The following is a 19,226-nucleotide window of genomic DNA, read 5'->3' on the forward strand; positions in this document are numbered from 1 at the left end:
CAGGTTGAGCCTCACCTGACACACATGTCTTCATGTCGAAGTTTCCTACCATATTGGTCCATGATCTCAGCCTCATGTACTTCTTTCTGAATGCGGAACATCTGGAAATAACGGAGGAATAATTTTACCTACAAATATTTACCATATATGACTTCAAGTTTCTAAGGAATGCGGAACATCTGGAAATAACGGAGGGATAATTTTACCTACAAATATTTGACATATATGCCTTCAAGTTTCTATGGATGATTAACATACGTCTTTATCTGCGAGTTTTTACGAGGTCATCAAATCTAAGAATGTTTTCCAAGAACCCTTTAACAAGTACAAGGAAAAGAAGAATTATATACAAGGGACTCCAGACCCAAAATACCAATATTATGTAAACGTAATTACCTCCTTGATGTATTCCGGTGTGAGGACGTTCTCAGCCTCGAAGAGGGCTAGTTCGTGCCTGACATCATTCGGAAAGTTGTCGTGCTGCCAGTCGAGGGTCTTGATGTAGTCTGAATTCTGTGCCGCAGAGATAATTGGATATATGAGTGCATATATATATATATATATATATATATATATATATATATATATATATATATATATATATATATATATATATATATATATATATATAAAAGCAGGAACCTCACTTCACTGTGGGAAACAAAACGCAAGAAGAACTACTGGAGAAAATTAAAGAGTAGACGGTAAGATCTTTCGTGTATTACAGTTTCAGACAAAGTACAGAAAATAGAGATTGCAAGAGCTTTTTGTACAAACATCAACACAAAAACAGGGATGTGGAAAACTGTAACCAAGAGGGCTACCTCCGCCTCTCCCCGTGCCCCGTTTCCTAGGATGATCATTCGGGCGTGGGGGGGGGGGGTGACAATGACTGTTTCATGACCAATGTTGTAGGAGGTAGAATTCACAGGCGTTCATAGTAACTATACTGGACGCATATGATGAGGACGGGCTTGCAATCTGTCCCGAAAAGTCACCAAAACCGCTGTGCGGATGCCGGGTGTTGCAAATGACACAAACACGTAGAACCAGGCCGGAGGTGAGCCTCCGGCGGGCTCTCCGTGTGGGCGCCTCGAACATTCTTTCTCCCATGACGACCGACCATCTCTTTTATCGGCGGAGCTCAGGAAGCTTAGATTGGATATAGTGGCTTTCTCAGAGGTGAGAAGACCAGGCAGCGGAAGGTCAATAGTGAGGGTTACACTAACATCTGGTCGGGCCGAAGCGATGGAACCCACCTCGTAGGAGATAGGTGTAGGCATATCTAGTCGACTACAGCACGCCGTTATAAAGGTTACTTCGGTTGATGAGCGACTTCGATGCGGTTACTGGCATCGACAGAGCTGGCTGTGGAGTATACATTGGACCCCAGTGTTCTGAAACCAGGAACATCAACAGGTTTCTCCTTCTGAACTTTGAAAAATCCAGAAGGTTGAAGATTGCCGGTTCTTGGTTTCCGAGACGAAAACTACACCAATAGACATAGTATAGTAATACCGGAGGAATGGCCAAGGAGATCAATCACACACTTGTTAGTACTCGTTGGAAGATCCTACAGAGCTGCAGGATTCATCGAAGTGCTGAATTCTTTGGGACTGGTCATAGACTTGTGATCGCAACCCTCAGACTACTTATCAAATCCAGGAGAATCCCGAGATGTAACCAACCTGGGTTTCATCTGGAGAATCCCAGGAATGATGCGTGTTCCCAGGAGTATACGGTACCAATCTCTAATAGGTTTGAATTATTTGACCAAGAACTGAGACACTTTTAAACGTGAATCTCTGGAAATTGCCAAGGAGTGCGTTGGACAAGGTGTGGCATCGCGAGATACAATGGAGAGTATAGAATTGGGTCGTGCTACCAGAATGGCTGTGGACCTGGACCAAAACAGGACTCAGACACGGCGGACTAGAGCTTTCATGAAAATGGATAAGGAGAGTTAAGTCAGGGGCATCACTGAGGATCTCGAGGGCCATTTTAAGGTAGACGTGTGACCCGGAGGAGCACAATCTGAATAGTTGATGGCGAGTTAGTGTCAGCTGTGGAGGGGTGTAGTCCATTTGCCGAGTACTTTGAGCAGTTGCTTATGGATGACCCTCCAAGCGGACAGCTTCCCATCGATAGTGTTCAGGTGGCGAATCTCCGCCCTCTCTGACAGAGGTCAAAGAGGCTCTGAGTGACATGGATTGACGATGAGTGGTGGTGAGATGGCAGAGTCCCTTCAGAAAGGCATGGAGCGGAATTTCTCCTGTTGCCAGGCTGACCTGTTTAGTGTATTTATCTAAAGTTGGCAAAGGTGCAATGAAAAACTAGTGAACATACTCGACATCCACAGCCAGGAAGCCCTTAGTTACGGCCGGAATAATTAATTTTTCCTTCAAGTGTTCGGGCAGCCAAGTAGTCACCGAGGAATGAACCAGAGTCTTCGCGATGACGAAGCTAGATCGATCCCAGGCAGGCCGCAAAGGGACGCGTACACACTCTAATGGTACGAAATACATACCTGCGGAATCCAGAGCTTCTCTGGGCGCACCTCCATCCGGAAGTTGAGGAAACCGATGGCAGCGACTCCGGTTACCAGGAAGCAGAAGAGAATCACCTTTCCGGGGTTACGGGCCACCAACAGTCCATACCTGGCAACAACAAAAAATTTAAAGTTGCTGTAGTTTCATCTCAGGGTATAATTTGTAACGGCCTGTATAATTTCCTACAAGTTACCAAATATATCTCACTGATTAATTAACCTATAAATAAAAAATATCCACATCACTCCTCTTATTTTGACTATTGCCAGACAAATCCATTCATCTTAAAGAATAATGAAAATCAATCAGTCTTCATTAATACTTATTATATTTGGTCAATCCCTTCAACACAGTCACGTGCTCTGGATATTAATGTCCTCTGTCTAATGTCAGACAATTCTCTTCAACTGAAGGGCCCCGTTCTATCCCAAGGATGTGTCCTTCAGCTGAATTGAATCGTCTGGTACCAGCCAGAAGTACATTCATGGCAAGGTACGTCACCGCGTTGAACTGTATGCATTTCAAAACAACAGTGTTATGAAGCCAGTGAACAGAGAAACATGACCAAAGCTGTTAGCTTTGCCATAACTTTCACTAAACCAACTCAACATTCACGTGAACTTAGAAAGATTGTCACCCCTTTGAACTTTGGTGAAGATTTCCTTAAAATCTAAATTATTAAAGCTCTCCCATAATCCTGCCCTTGCCACTTATGATTCAAACACTATTCTGGAAAAACATGCTAGTTTCGAACATCCTTATGTCTTACAACATAACCTGTGGTTCTCAGGTTAACCAAGTGAAAACAAATATGTAAATAAATCAACGCATAGGCCCAGTGGGCATGGCTTAAAATTTGAATATAATAATCATGTGATCTCAGTCGGTGTTAGAGTATTCAATAATGGGCAGAAGTTAGTCTGTAGATATAATTTATATTATGAACAGAATACGAGGTCATACAAAAGGTGATGTATGCTTTCTTCTTCGAACCCATCTCTCATTTTGCTGAGTTCACGCCCTTCATCACGCCCATCTTCTCCTATGCTTTCCTCGCATATCGATCCACATCCTAGGCCTAACTGTTCGGAAGATTAGGTGAGCAATCTGTGAACATTACAACCGTCAAAATACCACTATGTATTAATGCTAGGACACGCGCCACCCGGCTGAGTCGGACTGACCAAAGCTTCCTTAAGGCCAACGGGTGGGACAAAGCCTCCTTGAAGAAGTCACGTGAAGTACCAGCATCGGCCCCAGCGATGACTTACCTGTACCTCGGCCAGCCACGTGAAGATGAACACTGGATTCTTTGAGAAACGCACATCCCATACTTTGTGACTCAGCAACATGAGAACGCTTTGCGTCCGACTCACCAGGCATCGACTTTGCTTTTGCGCCAATTAAGGGCACGGGTCATGATCTACCCGTGTATATAAAGACCGGAAGAACGTCAGATTCAGATCGCCCCGGAGCATCACACTATGAGCCTGGCTCGCGGCCTCCGTTCCTTACTCACCTCCTCCCACTTCCCCCCAAAGCAGACCAAGTTGGGACACGACTTGAGACCCATAGTCGTCACCCCCCTTGACGTCTCTTTCCCTCCCTCCTTTTTTCGCGCTTAGAACTAGCCCTATCATATCATTGGCCCCCAACATTCATTTCTGAGTAAACAAAATCTCTCCATCAGAGCTTGCCTTCAAACCAGCTTAGCAGTATACAGCTTAACAGTATTTTATTTTGGTGTGTGGACATGTACACACTGTTGTATTCATGTGACTCTCCGTTCTTCGTGGGTAAGTGATGTAGTGCTGTAAAATATAAGAGATAAACTGAAAATATATGTGAGTTCATAGGTAGTGACCTCTGTCCTTGGTCGTCGAAAGGCACGGCGGAACATGCACACCCTGTGATTAGACTCTCTCATTTCCTCGTTGTAGTGCCAGTGGTTCTTGTATCTTCGGGTGGGCTGTCCCTGCAGCGGAATCGTCCCGTTTGCGGCAGCATGGAGGACGGCTGAGAAGTCCGCCTCCAAGCTGTCAACGTCCCATGACGAAGAGTTTTATTTGCCTTGGACACCAGGGCGTTGGAGAAGAGAGGCCAGTTGGCCTTTGATGTGTTCCACCGCGGAATGTGTGGCACCATTGGTGGCGGAGCCACATCCCGTATGTACGTATATACGGCAAATAGATCACTGGTGACAACGGGCTGAATCTCCCATCTCGCGCGGGAGGAGAGAGTGGCAGTCACAAGGGTTAAGTCGAGCCTGCCTCCCCGTACGTGGGTCGAAGACCCGTCATTCAGGAGGGCGATGTCTGTTCAATGTGAGGTGTAGATGATTCCCAGCAGCATTGGGGACCTGTGTGGATGAGAGAGATGGGTGGTGAGCGTTAAAATCCCCTCCGATTATGAGGAGTCTGTCCCCAGCGAGGGTGCTCACTTCCCCCAAGTTCTAGCACCGCGTGACGGCCCCTGTACAAGTTGTTGTTGTTGTTGTCGTTCCCTAGACTGTCCGAGCAGTCCCGTCTCCCCAAGGAAGGCCACAGCCGAAACTGGGTTTTCCCACAAATCCTTCATAGAGTGTATGTTGTGTTGTTTGCGTGCATGATTGTGTATAATGCAGTCTTCCATTATGTGTTGTATGGTATGGGGTGAAGTGTTACATCCTGGGCAGCTGTTCACAACACGGTCGTCCAGCCTCTTCTGGTAGCTTAGAAGTGCTGGGTGGTGACCGCATCGCAGTCTGGCCAAGTGGACTCTGTCCTTACGTGGGAGAGAGGATTCAGAAGGGTGGATATCAGGGGGTCTGGCATGCAGCAGTGTGTTGTCTTTTAGTGTGTTAATGGAGCGGTGAGTGATATGATTATGAATATGTTTCCGGAGGCTGGTATTTGGTGGTTGTGGAGGAAGAGAAGAGAGTATCTGTGTGTAATAAAGGTCTATGGTTGTAGTTTTAATGTTTCTTGGTGTGTGTGGGTGTTCTGCTATGTAGTGTAGCGGGTGTGATGTGTTTGTGGTGGCTGCAGCAAGTGTTTGTGTGCCTCTCATGTCGAGGTGGTCCTTGACTTTGAGGACTTTTGTTTCATGGTGTAAATGGTCTGTAGGTGATGTATTTGTGCAGCCTGTAATTGTTTTTAGGGCTTTGTTTTGTATGATTTGAAGGGTGTTGTGGTGTGTCTCACTGAGATTAGGAGCCCATGCAGGACTCGCATAATTCATCACTGAGCGTATGCATTGTTTGTATATTGTTATATTAGTTTCTTTGTTTTGTCCAAATGTTGTTCCAGTGATTGACTTAAGTGCGTTAAGTCTAGGTGTGCATTTGTTTTTTATGTTTGTGAGGTGTTGTTTGAAAGACATGGATGTATCGTATGTTACACCAAGAATTTTCGGTGTGTTTGTGTGTGGTATTAGAGTGTTGTTGATGTAGAGATGAGGTATGTATTTGTGTTCTTTTGTCCAGTTGGTGAGAAGTGTTGCTGTAGATTTGGTTGGAGCTATTTTGAGTCTGTTTGTGATGAACCATGTGTTGAGTGTGTCAAGGTAAGGCTGGATTATTTCTGCAGCTTTGTCTGTGTTACGATGTGTGCATGTGATTGTTATGTCGTCTGCGTACGAAGAGATTTGTATTTCTGAGGTGTCTGGCGTGGGTAAGTCATGCATGTATAGATTAAATAATGTGGGGGATAGAACTGAGCCCTGTGGTACTCCGTTCTTGATGTTTCTGATGTGCGATGATTGGCCATTATATGACACATGAGCATTCCTGCCTGCCAGATAATTGGCCAGCCATCTTTTGGTGTTATTGTGCATGTCTGTGTTATATATTTTATTTGTTAGGTTGTGGCGGGGGATAGCATCAAAAGCTTTACTAATGTCCAATGTTATAAGAAGTGTTCTGTGGTGGGGCCTATCTGAATTGATGCCATCTAAAATTCTTTGTGTGAGGTTTGTCAGAAGAGTGTTTGTGGAGTGTAGTGGCCTAAAACCGTGTTGTGAGTCAGCAAGGGGAACATATGGTGTGACAAGTTTAAGTATTAGGCGTTCAATGACTTTAGAGGGGGTGCAGAGAAGTGTGATTGGGCGGTGCGATGTTGGGATTGTTGGGTCTTTGTTCGGTTTTGGAATGGTGAAGGTCTCATGGGCTCGTTGTACGAGAACCGCATGAGCCTCCATGTCTTCACCACAGTATATGGGGTTGGTGTCTTCGCTGCAGGGTAGACTGTCCCTGACAAGGGCTATGCAGCCTCTCGCATTGTCACTGTGCGGTAAGAAGAAAGTGCGATAACCCGGAAATCACACCTCCTCCCTTAGTAGTGTTTTCTGTAGAAGAATGATATCGAAATCGTATTACTGAGCGATAGCCAGCAGATACGATCTCTTGCTGAGGAACCCATTGGTATTAAACTGGAGAATGCGAAGCTCAGTGTTATTGAAGGGAGGCATCATCGGTAACCTCTGTGTCCATATCTGAATTACTTCCGTCGCCCCGGGTGGCACCGGAAGTGGATGAAGCCGAGGAGATACAGCTGTTGTCGTCAGTCTTCCTACGGAAGGTGGGTGGGAGCTCAGCTAGGTCAGCAGCGAGCAACTCAGTGGGTGAGGCGGTGGTAGGACTGTCGGAGCGGGCCGAGGTGGGGGAAGGGGGGGTTACGGGCGGGGCGGGGCTGGGTCGCGGGGGGGGGGGAAGGCAGTGTTATCGCGCTCTCGGGGTTTTCGTTATCTTGTGTTGTGCTGTTGGGTAGAGGGGGGTGAGTTTGCTCGCTCATGTGTGTGCTACGCCCGTCGGCGGTGGATTACTTGCATGGCATTGTTGATCAGGGTATTGGTCCCTTCGCTGTCGAGGTGATTGTGGCCAAGGGCTTCTGTAACCCCCACAATGACTGTGGAGAGAATGTCCTTGAGGTCACTCTCTTCCAAGACAATGGCAGTGGGCGAAAGCGTCGGCACAGAGGGTGTGGGGGTGTGCAGCGTCGGTTGTGGGTGTCGGAGCGGGCATTTGTCCTGAGGCGGAGTGCTTCTTACTCCCCCATACGAAAGTTTCTGGTGGGGCCGGAACGAAATCCACCCGTTCCGCGGCCATCTGATAGCACTGCGTGGTCTCAATCTTCCTCATCGAGCACCGAGCATTCCATGCATGTTTTTTTTTTTTTTTTTTTTTCTCGCAGTTGGGGCATCTGGCTTGGAGGTTGATGTCCCCCCTTTTTAACTTTGTCGAGGCACGTATCTGTCAAGTGAGGGCGGCTGCAGATGCCGCATCGGGGAAGTCGTGCTCGACATTGGTTTTGATGGTGGCCATATTTTTGGCACTTAAAACACCTGAGGTGATCGGGAATGTATATGCCAACGTGAAACGTCCCCTATCCTCCTAAGTCTAAAGTGCGGATGGGGTCTCCCTTGACGTCAATAATCACGCGGGGTGATTCCTGTTTGTACCGGTCAAGTAACTGCTTAGCGTTGGTAATTATGGGCTGACTCATGAGTAGCTCCAATCTAAGTGTAGTCATATACTACCATCTTCGTCACGCGATCCTCCGGGAGGAGCTTCGTGATATTCACACGGTGTCCTTGAAGCTCCTTGACCGCGTCGAGGGTATCGACTACAATTTGGTGGCGGGGGATGAGGATGACCGTGCCATCCCACAATAGCTTGAAGGAGACTAGCTTTCCTTGGAGGGAGCCAGTCTCGAGGGCTCTGACGACGTCGAAAGGCGAGCCGATGCCGTCCGAAGGGAGGACATTGTAGGTGGGGAGTCTGGGGTTTTTAGTGTTACGAGTGGAATCCGGTGCCCCCTCCTTGTCGTCAGAATCAGGAGGCGAGCTTGGGTCGACATGGCGTTTTTTATTTTGAGAGAGGCCTCCATGGCCTTTGTCCCAGTGGAGGTGGGTTTACCCACAGTTTTACGATGCCCAATGAGCTCAACCTATGCTGGTGCGCTAGGGTGTGCGAAAAATAACCGGGAATGTGGGCTCCTCCACGAATGCAGTTTAAAAAAAAGAAAAAAAAAAAACAAAAAAAAAAAAAAAGAAAAAAAAAAAACAAAAAAAAAACAGGGGCTATGTTGAAGTGCAAACGCCTGATATGAGGACATATAAGTTGACAGAGCGAAATTCCAGGGGGAGATGGAAATGCGCTCGGTACCAGAGTAGAGAACCCGTGTCCTGCTCGTACGAGAGTGAGCGGGAGACTGGGGCATCGTAGAGGGAGGGGGGAGGGTGCAACTCTTCCGTCCCTGATTCCTGGCTTATCGCCTCCTTCAGACCTCGGCACCAGTGGCGAATCCAGGATAAAAATTTGGGGGGGGGGGGCTAACCTGAATTCCTTCCTCTGAGTAGTCTGATGTATCAGAAGTCTGAGGTATACTTAACTTGATAATATTTATCAGATTTTTCTGTATTTTAGACGTATATAATAGAATGTATATTCGTTTTATATTGTTACACGCTTGTGGCTTGTGCTAGTCAGTGATAAGGCACTGGCACGCGTATACTCTCTCATAGAGAGAAATTATTGCAGGATCCGTGCGTAGTGTTAGTGCACATGGACTCATGGAAGTAATAAAAAATAAAAGTAACTTTAAAAACGTGTATGAACTTCTGAACCTGTTAATAAAAGTATCTAAATTACATTAATAACACACAGCATTGTTCATGGGATCTCACACGAACATCAACATCCTGTTTTTTTGGGGGGCAAATATATTGATTACACTGTCTATTTCAATATTGATTTCATTGTGAACGCCGAGTAGCGCCAGGCCGTTGAGGCGATCTTGACCCATAGTATTCCTTAGGTAGGTCTTCAGTCGCTTCAGGGTTGAAAATGAACGCTCGGCCTCTGCGTTCGAGACTGGGAGCGTGATTAAAACTCGGAGGGGCTTGGCCAGGTTCGGATACATTCGGGTCTGGGCGTGGGCAAGGGCATCTCCAATGGATTCGAACTTCATTGTTGTTGAATACCAGCGCTCTGCTTCCGCCTTCACGAGGCTCAAGGTCTCGATGTCAGCCTCATAAACCTTTGCCGCTTCCAGTACAGCAGCAACATCTCCGTCAGCGCTGCTGAGCAGATTCTTGATCTTGAAGCCAACAGGAATAGTATCATTCCCGAACCGGGTCTGCAGCTCAGTCAATACATGGTCGAGGAATGGGACATATACAGATCTTCGGTAATACTCCTCAGCTGTCTGGAAGGGTAAATTCGCTCGCTGCGTTTGGCGCTTGCAAACTCGAGGTACAGGAATGGTGTCGTGTGATGAATCGATCTCCTGGAGGAGCCCCTCTGCCTTCTTGAAGATGTCCTGGAAGCTGGTCAGTGCACCTTCCCGGGTCTTGATTAGATTCGTCACCACATCACCAATCGTAGCGTACGCTGAGACTAGATCGAACATAGGGGACTGCAGGGCTCGGCTCCACAGTGTGAGCTAGCACAGACTCAGCGACGGCGAGACCAATCAGAAAGCGCGGTGTGTGTGTGTGTAATTCGGGAGTGAAGCTCCCACGGGCTTTTGATGTGAGCCCGTTTGGAGGTTGATTTTACATATGTGTGTGTGTGGGCCCAACCACACACACTCATACAATCAAAAGATGTGTATACGCATGTAAAATACGTATGCACATCTCGGCGAATGCACCCTTTCTGATCTAACGGTGTTTGGTGTTACAAGAGGTGATACAGTGAATACATGTATATATATATATATATATATATATATATATATATATATATATATATATATATATACAGGGGGGGCTGACACTCCACCAGCCGACGCAGTTCGTAATCGCTTAGGTGGCGGCATAGGCGACGCACAAGACCCTCAGATGTTGTCGGAGGCCCTCTCCTCAGAAAAGCAGTTGCGGGGCAATGCTTGAAGTAATGCTTCAGGGTGGCTACAGTGGTGGCATCTTCTTTCTTCAGGTGTTGGGTTACTTTTTATTTGCCAGAAATAACGGTCCTCCAGTCGCAGACGGAAGAGCAGAGTTTCCACTTTTCTAGGTGTGGAGCGAGGAAGTACAAGGGGCTCGTAGTCTGTGACTGCCCTGTACCACCTCGCCCTCTCTGACACCTCTGCCTCTAGTCTGTGCTGAAGGAACCGTTGTATCTGATTAAGAGCCCTGGTGCGTATGCGCAACTGATTTCTGCTGAGAGGGACGACAACATCGACTTCGGGTCTTTGGCGCGCCGCTTCAGCTGCGGCGTCGGCTAGCTCGTTACCTGGGACACCTACGTGGCTTGGCACCCAGTTGACCGTAACACTCCTGCCTTGCTGATGCAGCTTCAGCAGGAGTGCTAGGATGGAGGTCAGTAGGCGTACATTGTCGCTGGGCTGTATCGATTCTAAGCTGCCTAGCAGAGACTGTGAATCCGTGTGGATCACCACAGGACCAGCTCGAGATATTAGAGCATGCTCTAACGCTCCTTGGACCGCTATGGCCTCAGCTTGGAGAGTGGACGCATGATCAGATACTCTCCTGCCGTAGGTTAAACCATCCGTCACGAAAGCAGCCCCCGCACTACGAGGCCTGTTGGGGTCTACGGAGTCATCCGTATAATAGACCGCCATTCCAGGTTCCGACAGTGCGCGGATGCCTTGTGGGGCCTGCGCTCGTACTCTTTCCTGGTCACATAACTTCTTCTTACTGGGAAGCTTTGCGACAACGAAGGTTGCAGGTATCGACAGCCATGGTGGTGGGGGCTTGAACTCTGGGTGTGGAGAGTTCCTACCCTTCTCAAGGAGAACGCTGGTGAGCTTGAAGGAGTCCAGTAGCCCAGCCGCCTGCGATAGCCAGGTGTCAGAGTGGATAAAAGTACCCACTCGTCCCAAAGCTATCAAAGGCTCTGACTCAGCTCGGTTATCCTGGGGCTCTGGACTATCTTGGCAAGAAAGCGCGGCTCTCGGATTGCTATTAGTAGTAGTCCCGCCGCGCCGTCGCGTCCGAGTTGCTCTCGTTCTCATTATACTCGTTCTCATTATACTTGTCACCACCAAGATCTAAGAATATAAGGTCTAACCACTTCCGACCGAATTTCGAGGGAGTTGGCGCAGCGGGCCCGTGAACGTCACCTGGCTGCTCAAAGTGGGGTTAGCGGGTCCTATAGCTGTCAGTTGAAGCTGGTCCGTCGTTCAAAAATGACGTTGCCTTCGCTCGCACTGCTCCACGCAATTAGTTATATTCTGACAAATATTATATAAAATATATATATAAATATATATAAAATATTATAGTTCCTGTCTATATATATGAATATATAATATATATGATATATAATATATATGATATATAATATATATATATATATATATATATACATATATATATATATATATATAATATAAAATATTATAGTTCCTGTCTTCCTTGGCGTTTCACAGTTTTCTTCAGTGTATCACAAAGAGAAAATGGACTCAGCCAAATGACGTCAGAAGCTGCGCAGAAGAATTCCAACGGTCTGACCTGTATATTTAGACCTTGGTCACCACAATGATTTCGCCAATTGTTTGATAACTATATTTAATGAAGAAATTACTAAATTAACGACTAAAATAACATCAAGAAGAAAGATTCCAATCAAACCTTGGATAACAAATAACTTATTGAAATGCATCAATTTAACAAATAAACTTTATAAAAGAATACATTAAGTGCAACTCTGAACTTAATAAACACAATTTGATCAGATATCGTAATGTTCTCAACTCATCAATTAAATCGGCTCGCAAGCAATACTATCTCAAAAAACTTGAAGAAAATTCATCGGTTCCGAAGAAACTCTGGTCAATACTTCTTGAAGTAATTAATAAAAAGAGAAGTAATAATACTCCCAATTTGTTTATTCACAATAACAGGCAGGTTACTGACAACCATGATATCGCTGATATGTTTAACAACTTTTTCTGTTCAGTTGGTAGTTTATTGGCTGATAAGCTGCCAAATGACCCAGGAAACCCACTTCAATATATAACTCCAGTCTCATCACAATTTAGTCTAATAAAACCATCAACTCACGATATTTTGCGTATTATAAATAATCTTAAAAATAAGTCCAATGGCTATGATTGCCCTAATACAAAGATCCTTAAACTTGCTGCTCCCAAAATTATTCATTTACTCATGCATTTAATCACTTTGTGCTTTCAACAGAGTTGCTTTCCTAATGTCCTAAAAATTGCTGTAGTACACCCGATCCATAAAGATGGGCCCACATCAAACGTATCAAATTTTCGTCCGATTTCGATCCTTCCGGTATTGTCTGAAGTACTTGAAACCGTTATTCTTGAGCAATTGGTAGATTACCTTGAGTACTATGGGATCATTTTCGATAATCAATTTGGATTCCGTGAAAACCACTCAACATATATGCCTGTTGCTCTCTTACATGAATATATTGCAACTCGACTATCTAATAAAAAATATGTGCCGCAGTTTTTCTAGACATTAAAAAGGCTTTTGACACAGTTGATCATAGTATTCTATTGATGAAAATGGCTGAGTACGGAATAAGAGACTTTGAACTTCAGATGTTTCAGTCATATTTATCTAATCGTAATCAAGTTGTCTTATTTAACGGTGTTAAATCGAGATTAATGGGTAAGTATGGGGGTACCTCAAGGTAGTGTTCTAGGTCCTATTTTGTTTTTGATTTACAGTAACGATATCTATAAAGCCTGTGGTATTCCTGAATGCTTACTGTTTGCAGATGATACTTCTTGATTGATTGCTTCAACTTGATTGCTTCAACAACACAAAACAATCATATAGGTGACAATACAGGTATGTTAAACGGCCAACGAACGTGGTATATCTCCTTTCTATCCCTTTTCAGCGCAACTGAGACACAATCCTGGCAACCCTACAACACGCGCAGCACAAAACAGATAAATGGAATTAAACAAATGCCAAACACAGTACAATTCCGCCCAAATACCGCACCCATGCTGTCAGTTTATTTAGCCCCCGGACCTGGCAAAACATCAGAAAGTACTAAAATCTATTAAATGACATCCTTACAATGATTCATGGAAGAACAAATTTGGGGGGGGGGGCTGATAATATTGAAACACACTTGGTAGGTGGTGGTGGTGAGTATCGTGAACAGAATCCGTCAACTCTGCCCGATACACTTGGAATGTGATTCGGGAATGCGGGACTCGAACCCACGAAAATGAAGAGGCAAGATCGGAATGCTTCCGATTGCTCCACCAGCAAAATACGTCTCATACAAACCACATTAGTTATCAGTTTCGATGTAGCTTTCTGCTTGAAAGCTACATCGACGTACTAAAACCCTAATACTCCTAGTCATACACCTAAAATACCACTGTCTTATCGGAAAAAAATTGGTCCTTATCTGCTGGGTCAGTCCCAGTACATGGGTTCTGTAATCGTTACATCACACTGAAGAGGAGGATGTGGATAGGGAAGGAAGTGACATATTGCTACACTCTACAGTAGAAAAAAAAAAAAAATACATGTACATAAGTATGACATATTGAGATCTAGTCACACACAGGTGTTTAATCACCTGTCCAAATCATTAAAGGACAAAGAAAAGATTAGTGGCTTGCCTTTGTCTAACGAAAGTTAGTATAAGAAAAGACTATTGTTTTAAGCAACGGGGGATAAGAAATATGATTTGCTGTCGGTATGTATGTCGACATCTGTTCAGTTGGTAGATAGGTGGGAGAGATTTCTGTGGTTGTTTTTTCTTTTGTTTTCTTTTTCTTTATTAGGGTGGCTAAGGTGGAGCAAGGGTGTTCTGGGGGAAATAGTCAGGAGTCTCAAGTGAGCGTCGTAATAGGAACGACTTTGTCGAAGGGTTGGAGAGGTTTTAATTGAGTGGGAGACTGGGTTGGTGGGGGTACGCTTGATGCGGTGGGTAATGCCAGGGTACGGTGGATGTCCAGAGGAAGGATGTCCGATTTCCGAGTACAAACTTTTTAGCGGAGTGCTGTGAAAGACACCTGTGGTGAGATATGGGCCAAGGAAGCATATGGAGTCCAATATTCAAAGTGCTGTGGATGTGACAGAGAAATACTGTAGACTTGACATCAGTAGTTGACTAGGCCCTATATGAGTGCCTGGTGTGGGTTCAAAAGAAACCGCCTGTTTACTCCCAAATTGTGAGGAATAGCAGTTTTAAAAGTTCAGCAGCTCGGAGGCAGGATGCTTGTAGATGTATTAACTTCGTTAATCTGTTGTTGCACAGACAATTTAATTTTGTTCCTTTAATCCTGATAAAGGCGATTGTTAGACAAGATATCAATAGACTTACTTTCCTTGTGAATGTATTGAACGTTGACCTTCGACCCGTACTACCATGAAATCATATATCTGCTGATATTTTTTCGTTATCTAACATTTTTTGGTTATCGCGGGAGTAAACCATCCATGATGGTGTCTCCTTGGAACTGCTGATAAGCCACCAGCATGCTGCGAGACAAAGTTCAATTCAGTTTATTTGACCCGAAAATGTAAATAAAAAATGTCTCAAGGATGAGTAGGACAGCTTCATTTACTTTATTTTAATTTACTTATTTATTTTTTACCGAAGGCGTACTACTAAAGCTATACCTAACCTGAATCGGATGTAAAGGATATATGGATCAATTTTTTATATGATAGCATTATATAGCAAATCTGGTTCTACCACCAAAGAATTCAACAGTCGACGACTTCCAGAACTACAAAATGTTTAAGCTATCTCGATCAATCTCGTCTTTTTAGTGTTGAATACACAGATCATTGAGACAAACGTCAGACAATTACATTCAAGAGCGCCGTTAGATTATATCCTGGCAGATGAAAGAGGCACGGACGACGACCGTCTTGAGGTAAAGCAGATTTAGCGGTGGTGGAAAAAATGCAAAAGATTGTAAGGTGAGATCAAGTGAAGAAGGAAAACTAATCGAAGAAGCGGTGGACATAATATTTCAGACGATAATCAGTTTCATTGTTTCTCTTTAATGACAAGTCGTCGGGAAACAATTATCATTTTCTAATTTCATGGGACCAGTGACAAGTAAACCTGTTTATGTCTTGCAAAATGGACGGCACTGAGGATCATCTTCCTGCAATAGCCACTGCGTTTTCAATACCTGTCAACCTTCTCACCTTCATCTGGAGGTGTAGCTAGTGTTATGTCGATTGCTGGGTAGTCGTCTACTGTTTTAGTTGTGTATGATCTTTGGACAGCTTTCCGGTTTGCACAGGAAAGGGACCATTGAGGCTGCAGTGATGGGGATGTGTGTGTGTGTGTGGGGGGGGGAGGTTGTAAGGGATGAAAAGAGTAGGAAGGGCTTGTGTTATTGACCATTCTTAATTTAGAAGGTCTGGCGTGCGTAGAGATAGGTGAATGGATGTGTAGGTAATAGTTTATGCTGTACAGTAATAAGAAGTGTAATGTTAGTGGAGGGGATATTAGTTTGCTTCATGGGGTAGTATATTGGTGTCTTGCACTGATGTCTCAAATTAAAAGATAAGGGGTGGGGGCTCATTGGATAAGAAGGTTTGAGTGTTTCTGATGTAATGATTATCTGATTGGGGGGAAATGTAGAGAGCAGGTGGTTATTAAGCGCCGTTTACACGAGCAATTGCAAACATTAGTGTGAACCATACTTTAGGATGTACAGGAAAATTTTGACTCAGCTTCTTGGAAGCTCACCCTGCCCCTGGCGCCGCCTGCGGTTGAGGGGTACTCCCCCATCCCCTGAGATTAGGGCGCCGCGCCGCGCCGCCGCTAATAATCGTGGTAACGAGTGGAAAACAAACCCTGCTTATGAACTGTTCCGGACTACCTGCAAGGTTGAGGTCCGAGAGTGACCCCCCCCCCATATATATATATATATATATATATATATATATATATATATATATATATATATATATATATATATATGAAATATATTTTACAAGTCTTCCGGAACAACGGTTATCCCAGCAGAACAACTATACGAAAATGGACAAAGGCACGACGCACCGACACCCCAGAACAAAGACCACACATGACACCCAGAGTCACAATCCCCTATATCAAAGGAGCATCTGAGGTTACTGCCAGAGTTTTACGAGACAATGGAGTACAAGTGGCACATAAACCCCTCAATACCTTGCACCGAAATCTCACCAAGGTCAAAGACACTGAAGAACATTTAAAACCGGCCGATGTAGTTTACCGCATAGGCTGCACGGATTGTGACACTGAATACGTAGCCACAAGAGTACAAGAACACCAACGTGCAGTAAGGTGAGAAGATCCGAAATCGGCCCTTTACAAGCACACCACAGAACACCAGCACAGGATTGATTGGGATGGAGTGACAACTCTACACGCTCAAATATTTGATGAAACACGTGTTCAAATACTCAAAATATAGCTGTATCCCTATCCCGATCTATCTATATTTTTAATTATTTTCCCTTTGTTTCTGTGTGTGTGTGTGTATATATATATATATATATTATATACAGTATATATATACATATATATACACAGTATATATTATATATATATATATATACATATATATTTGTGTGTGTGTGTGTGTGTGTGTGTGTGTGTGTGTGTGTGTTTACCTAGTTGCATTTTGCGGGAAGGGGAGCTATGCTCGTGGTGTCCCGTCTTCATATCTCATTTTATCTAAACTATTGTGTGTGTAAATATATGTATATATATATATATATATATATATATATATATATATATATATATATATATATATATATATAAACACTGAAGGATGGTTGAGGGAAAAAAGTAAAATATGACTCACCTATAGAAGAATCTCTCCATCGAGGACACAATAGCCAGGCTTAGTCGTTCTAAGCAATTCATATTTGCCATGAACACTTCCTGATCAAACGAGGAATATCTATTTTGTTTACGGCAAGTCTGAGCAAAATTTTTTCACCGTATGTAAGATTTCTCGCCAGTTTATGTTACTTGTACTTCAGGAAGACACGAAAAGTGGTCTTCCTCTGGCTACCCGAGTCAGTTTATAAGAGACGTCTTGATTAGCAGACTACGATCTCTGGCTTGTGGCCGAACGAGGCTGACTTTCAATCTAATGAAGTTAAAACACTTGCGAGTCCAAAAGAGCGGAGATTGAATCTTGTTTCTTATCATTATCAGTGAGGACTCGATAAACGAGATAAGTTTTTATCATATCCTATCTACCTTCGTAACGTCTATAGTGAAGAAAAAGAAAACGACAATACGAAATGAACATCGCTGATAAATCCAAAGAGCATCCCAAAGAATTCTATATTTACATTAGAGATAAAAAGGTTGTTAGGAATCACATTAGTCCACTATTATCTGCTGACGGTCACCTTGAATATTCAAATGAAGGAATGTGTAATATCTTAAACAATTATTTTAGCTCGGTATTCGTAAACGAAACACCTCAAAGTGAACTCCAAACTGAAACCTGTCAAAAGTCTAGGGTAAACTTACTCACTACGGTAAATATAACAAAAGAAAAAAATTAAAAGGTGCATAGATAAACTCAAAGTTAATAAAACACCAGGGCCTGACGGTTGGCATCCAAGAATCTTAAAGGAAATGAAAAATGAGATTGTTGTTCCATTAGAAATTATTTTCAAGAAATCCATCATACCCGGAGATGTCCCAAGAGAATGGAAGCTAGCTAACCTTACTCCCATAATCAAAAAAGGTGACAAAAAGAAGCCAAATAACTATAGGCCTATAAGTTTGACTTCAATCGTAGGAAAAATAATGGAAACTATCATCAGAGATGCTATCGAACATCATTTAGAAAGTAGCCGTTTGATAAATGATAGCCAGCATGGTTTCAGACGGAAACGTTCTTGCGTGACTTACTCGAATTCTACAACACAGTTATCTCGAATTATGACAAAAGAAACAATATAGATTTAACATATCTAGAATTTGCAAAATATTTTTATACCGTCCCACACGAAAGACTACTTGCTAGATTAGCTTTACACGGAATAAGTGGTAGCCTATTAGGTTGGACTAGTAATTGGTTGAATGGTCGAAAACAGAGAGTTGTTTTAAATGGAAAAACTTCTAGATGGAAAAATGTTACAAGTGGAGTTCCTCAAGAAGATTTAGACAAATTGCAGCAATGGTCTGAAAAGTGGCTAATGAAATTTAACACAAGTAAATGCAAGGTAATGCACATAGGTAAAAATAAAAGTAAGTACGATTACAAGTTATTTGGAAATTCGTTAACAAAAGTGGATAGTGAAAAAGATCTCGGCGTAATTATCAGTAACGACCTCAAATCATCCAAGCAGTGTATTTCAGCCTCTGAGAAAGCAAATAAGATTCTAGGACTGATTGCGCGATCTTTTGATTTCAAAAGTCCATCACTCATTAACAAGCTATATAAATCGTTAGTTCGTCTACATTTGGAATATGCTGTTTCCGTATGGTCACCGAATCTCATTAAAGACATTGACAGACTGGGAAAAGTACAACGGCGAGCCACAAAACTGATTCCAAATATCAAAAATAAATCATACGAAAATTGACTAAAACATATGAATCTGTTTTCCCTAAAAAAGCGTAGACTCAGAGGTGACTTGATATAGGTCTTTAAGATTCTAAAGGGAATTGACATCAAAAGTGACAAAATTTTCACATTGAATGAGAATCCGACAAGAAACAATGGTCTCAAACTGTCCGGAAAT

At 43.5% G+C, this 19,226-nt stretch overlaps 1 protein-coding gene across 1 annotated transcript in view; it reads right to left on the reverse strand.

Moving 5' to 3' along the window:
* LOC143029695 (patched domain-containing protein 3-like) overlaps window positions 1–17,617 on the reverse strand; it is an 88,929-nt gene extending 71,312 nt beyond the window's left edge. Inside the window, exons 1-4 of the mRNA XM_076192534.1 lie at window positions 17,321–17,617; window positions 2,528–2,657; window positions 397–513; window positions 16–101 (exon numbers count right to left, since the gene is read on the reverse strand). Coding sequence (XP_076048649.1) covers window positions 16–101; window positions 397–513; window positions 2,528–2,657; window positions 17,321–17,391 — 404 coding nt within the window. The 5' untranslated portion in view covers window positions 17,392–17,617. The remainder of the gene's footprint in view (window positions 1–15; window positions 102–396; window positions 514–2,527; window positions 2,658–17,320) is intronic.
* Between the last annotated feature and the right edge of the window lie 1,609 nt (window positions 17,618–19,226).

This window comes from Oratosquilla oratoria, chromosome 11 (genome assembly GCF_046742065.1).
Source record: "Oratosquilla oratoria isolate Oo_2021 chromosome 11, ASM4674206v1, whole genome shotgun sequence".
Taxonomy (NCBI): domain Eukaryota; kingdom Metazoa; phylum Arthropoda; class Malacostraca; order Stomatopoda; family Squillidae; genus Oratosquilla; species Oratosquilla oratoria.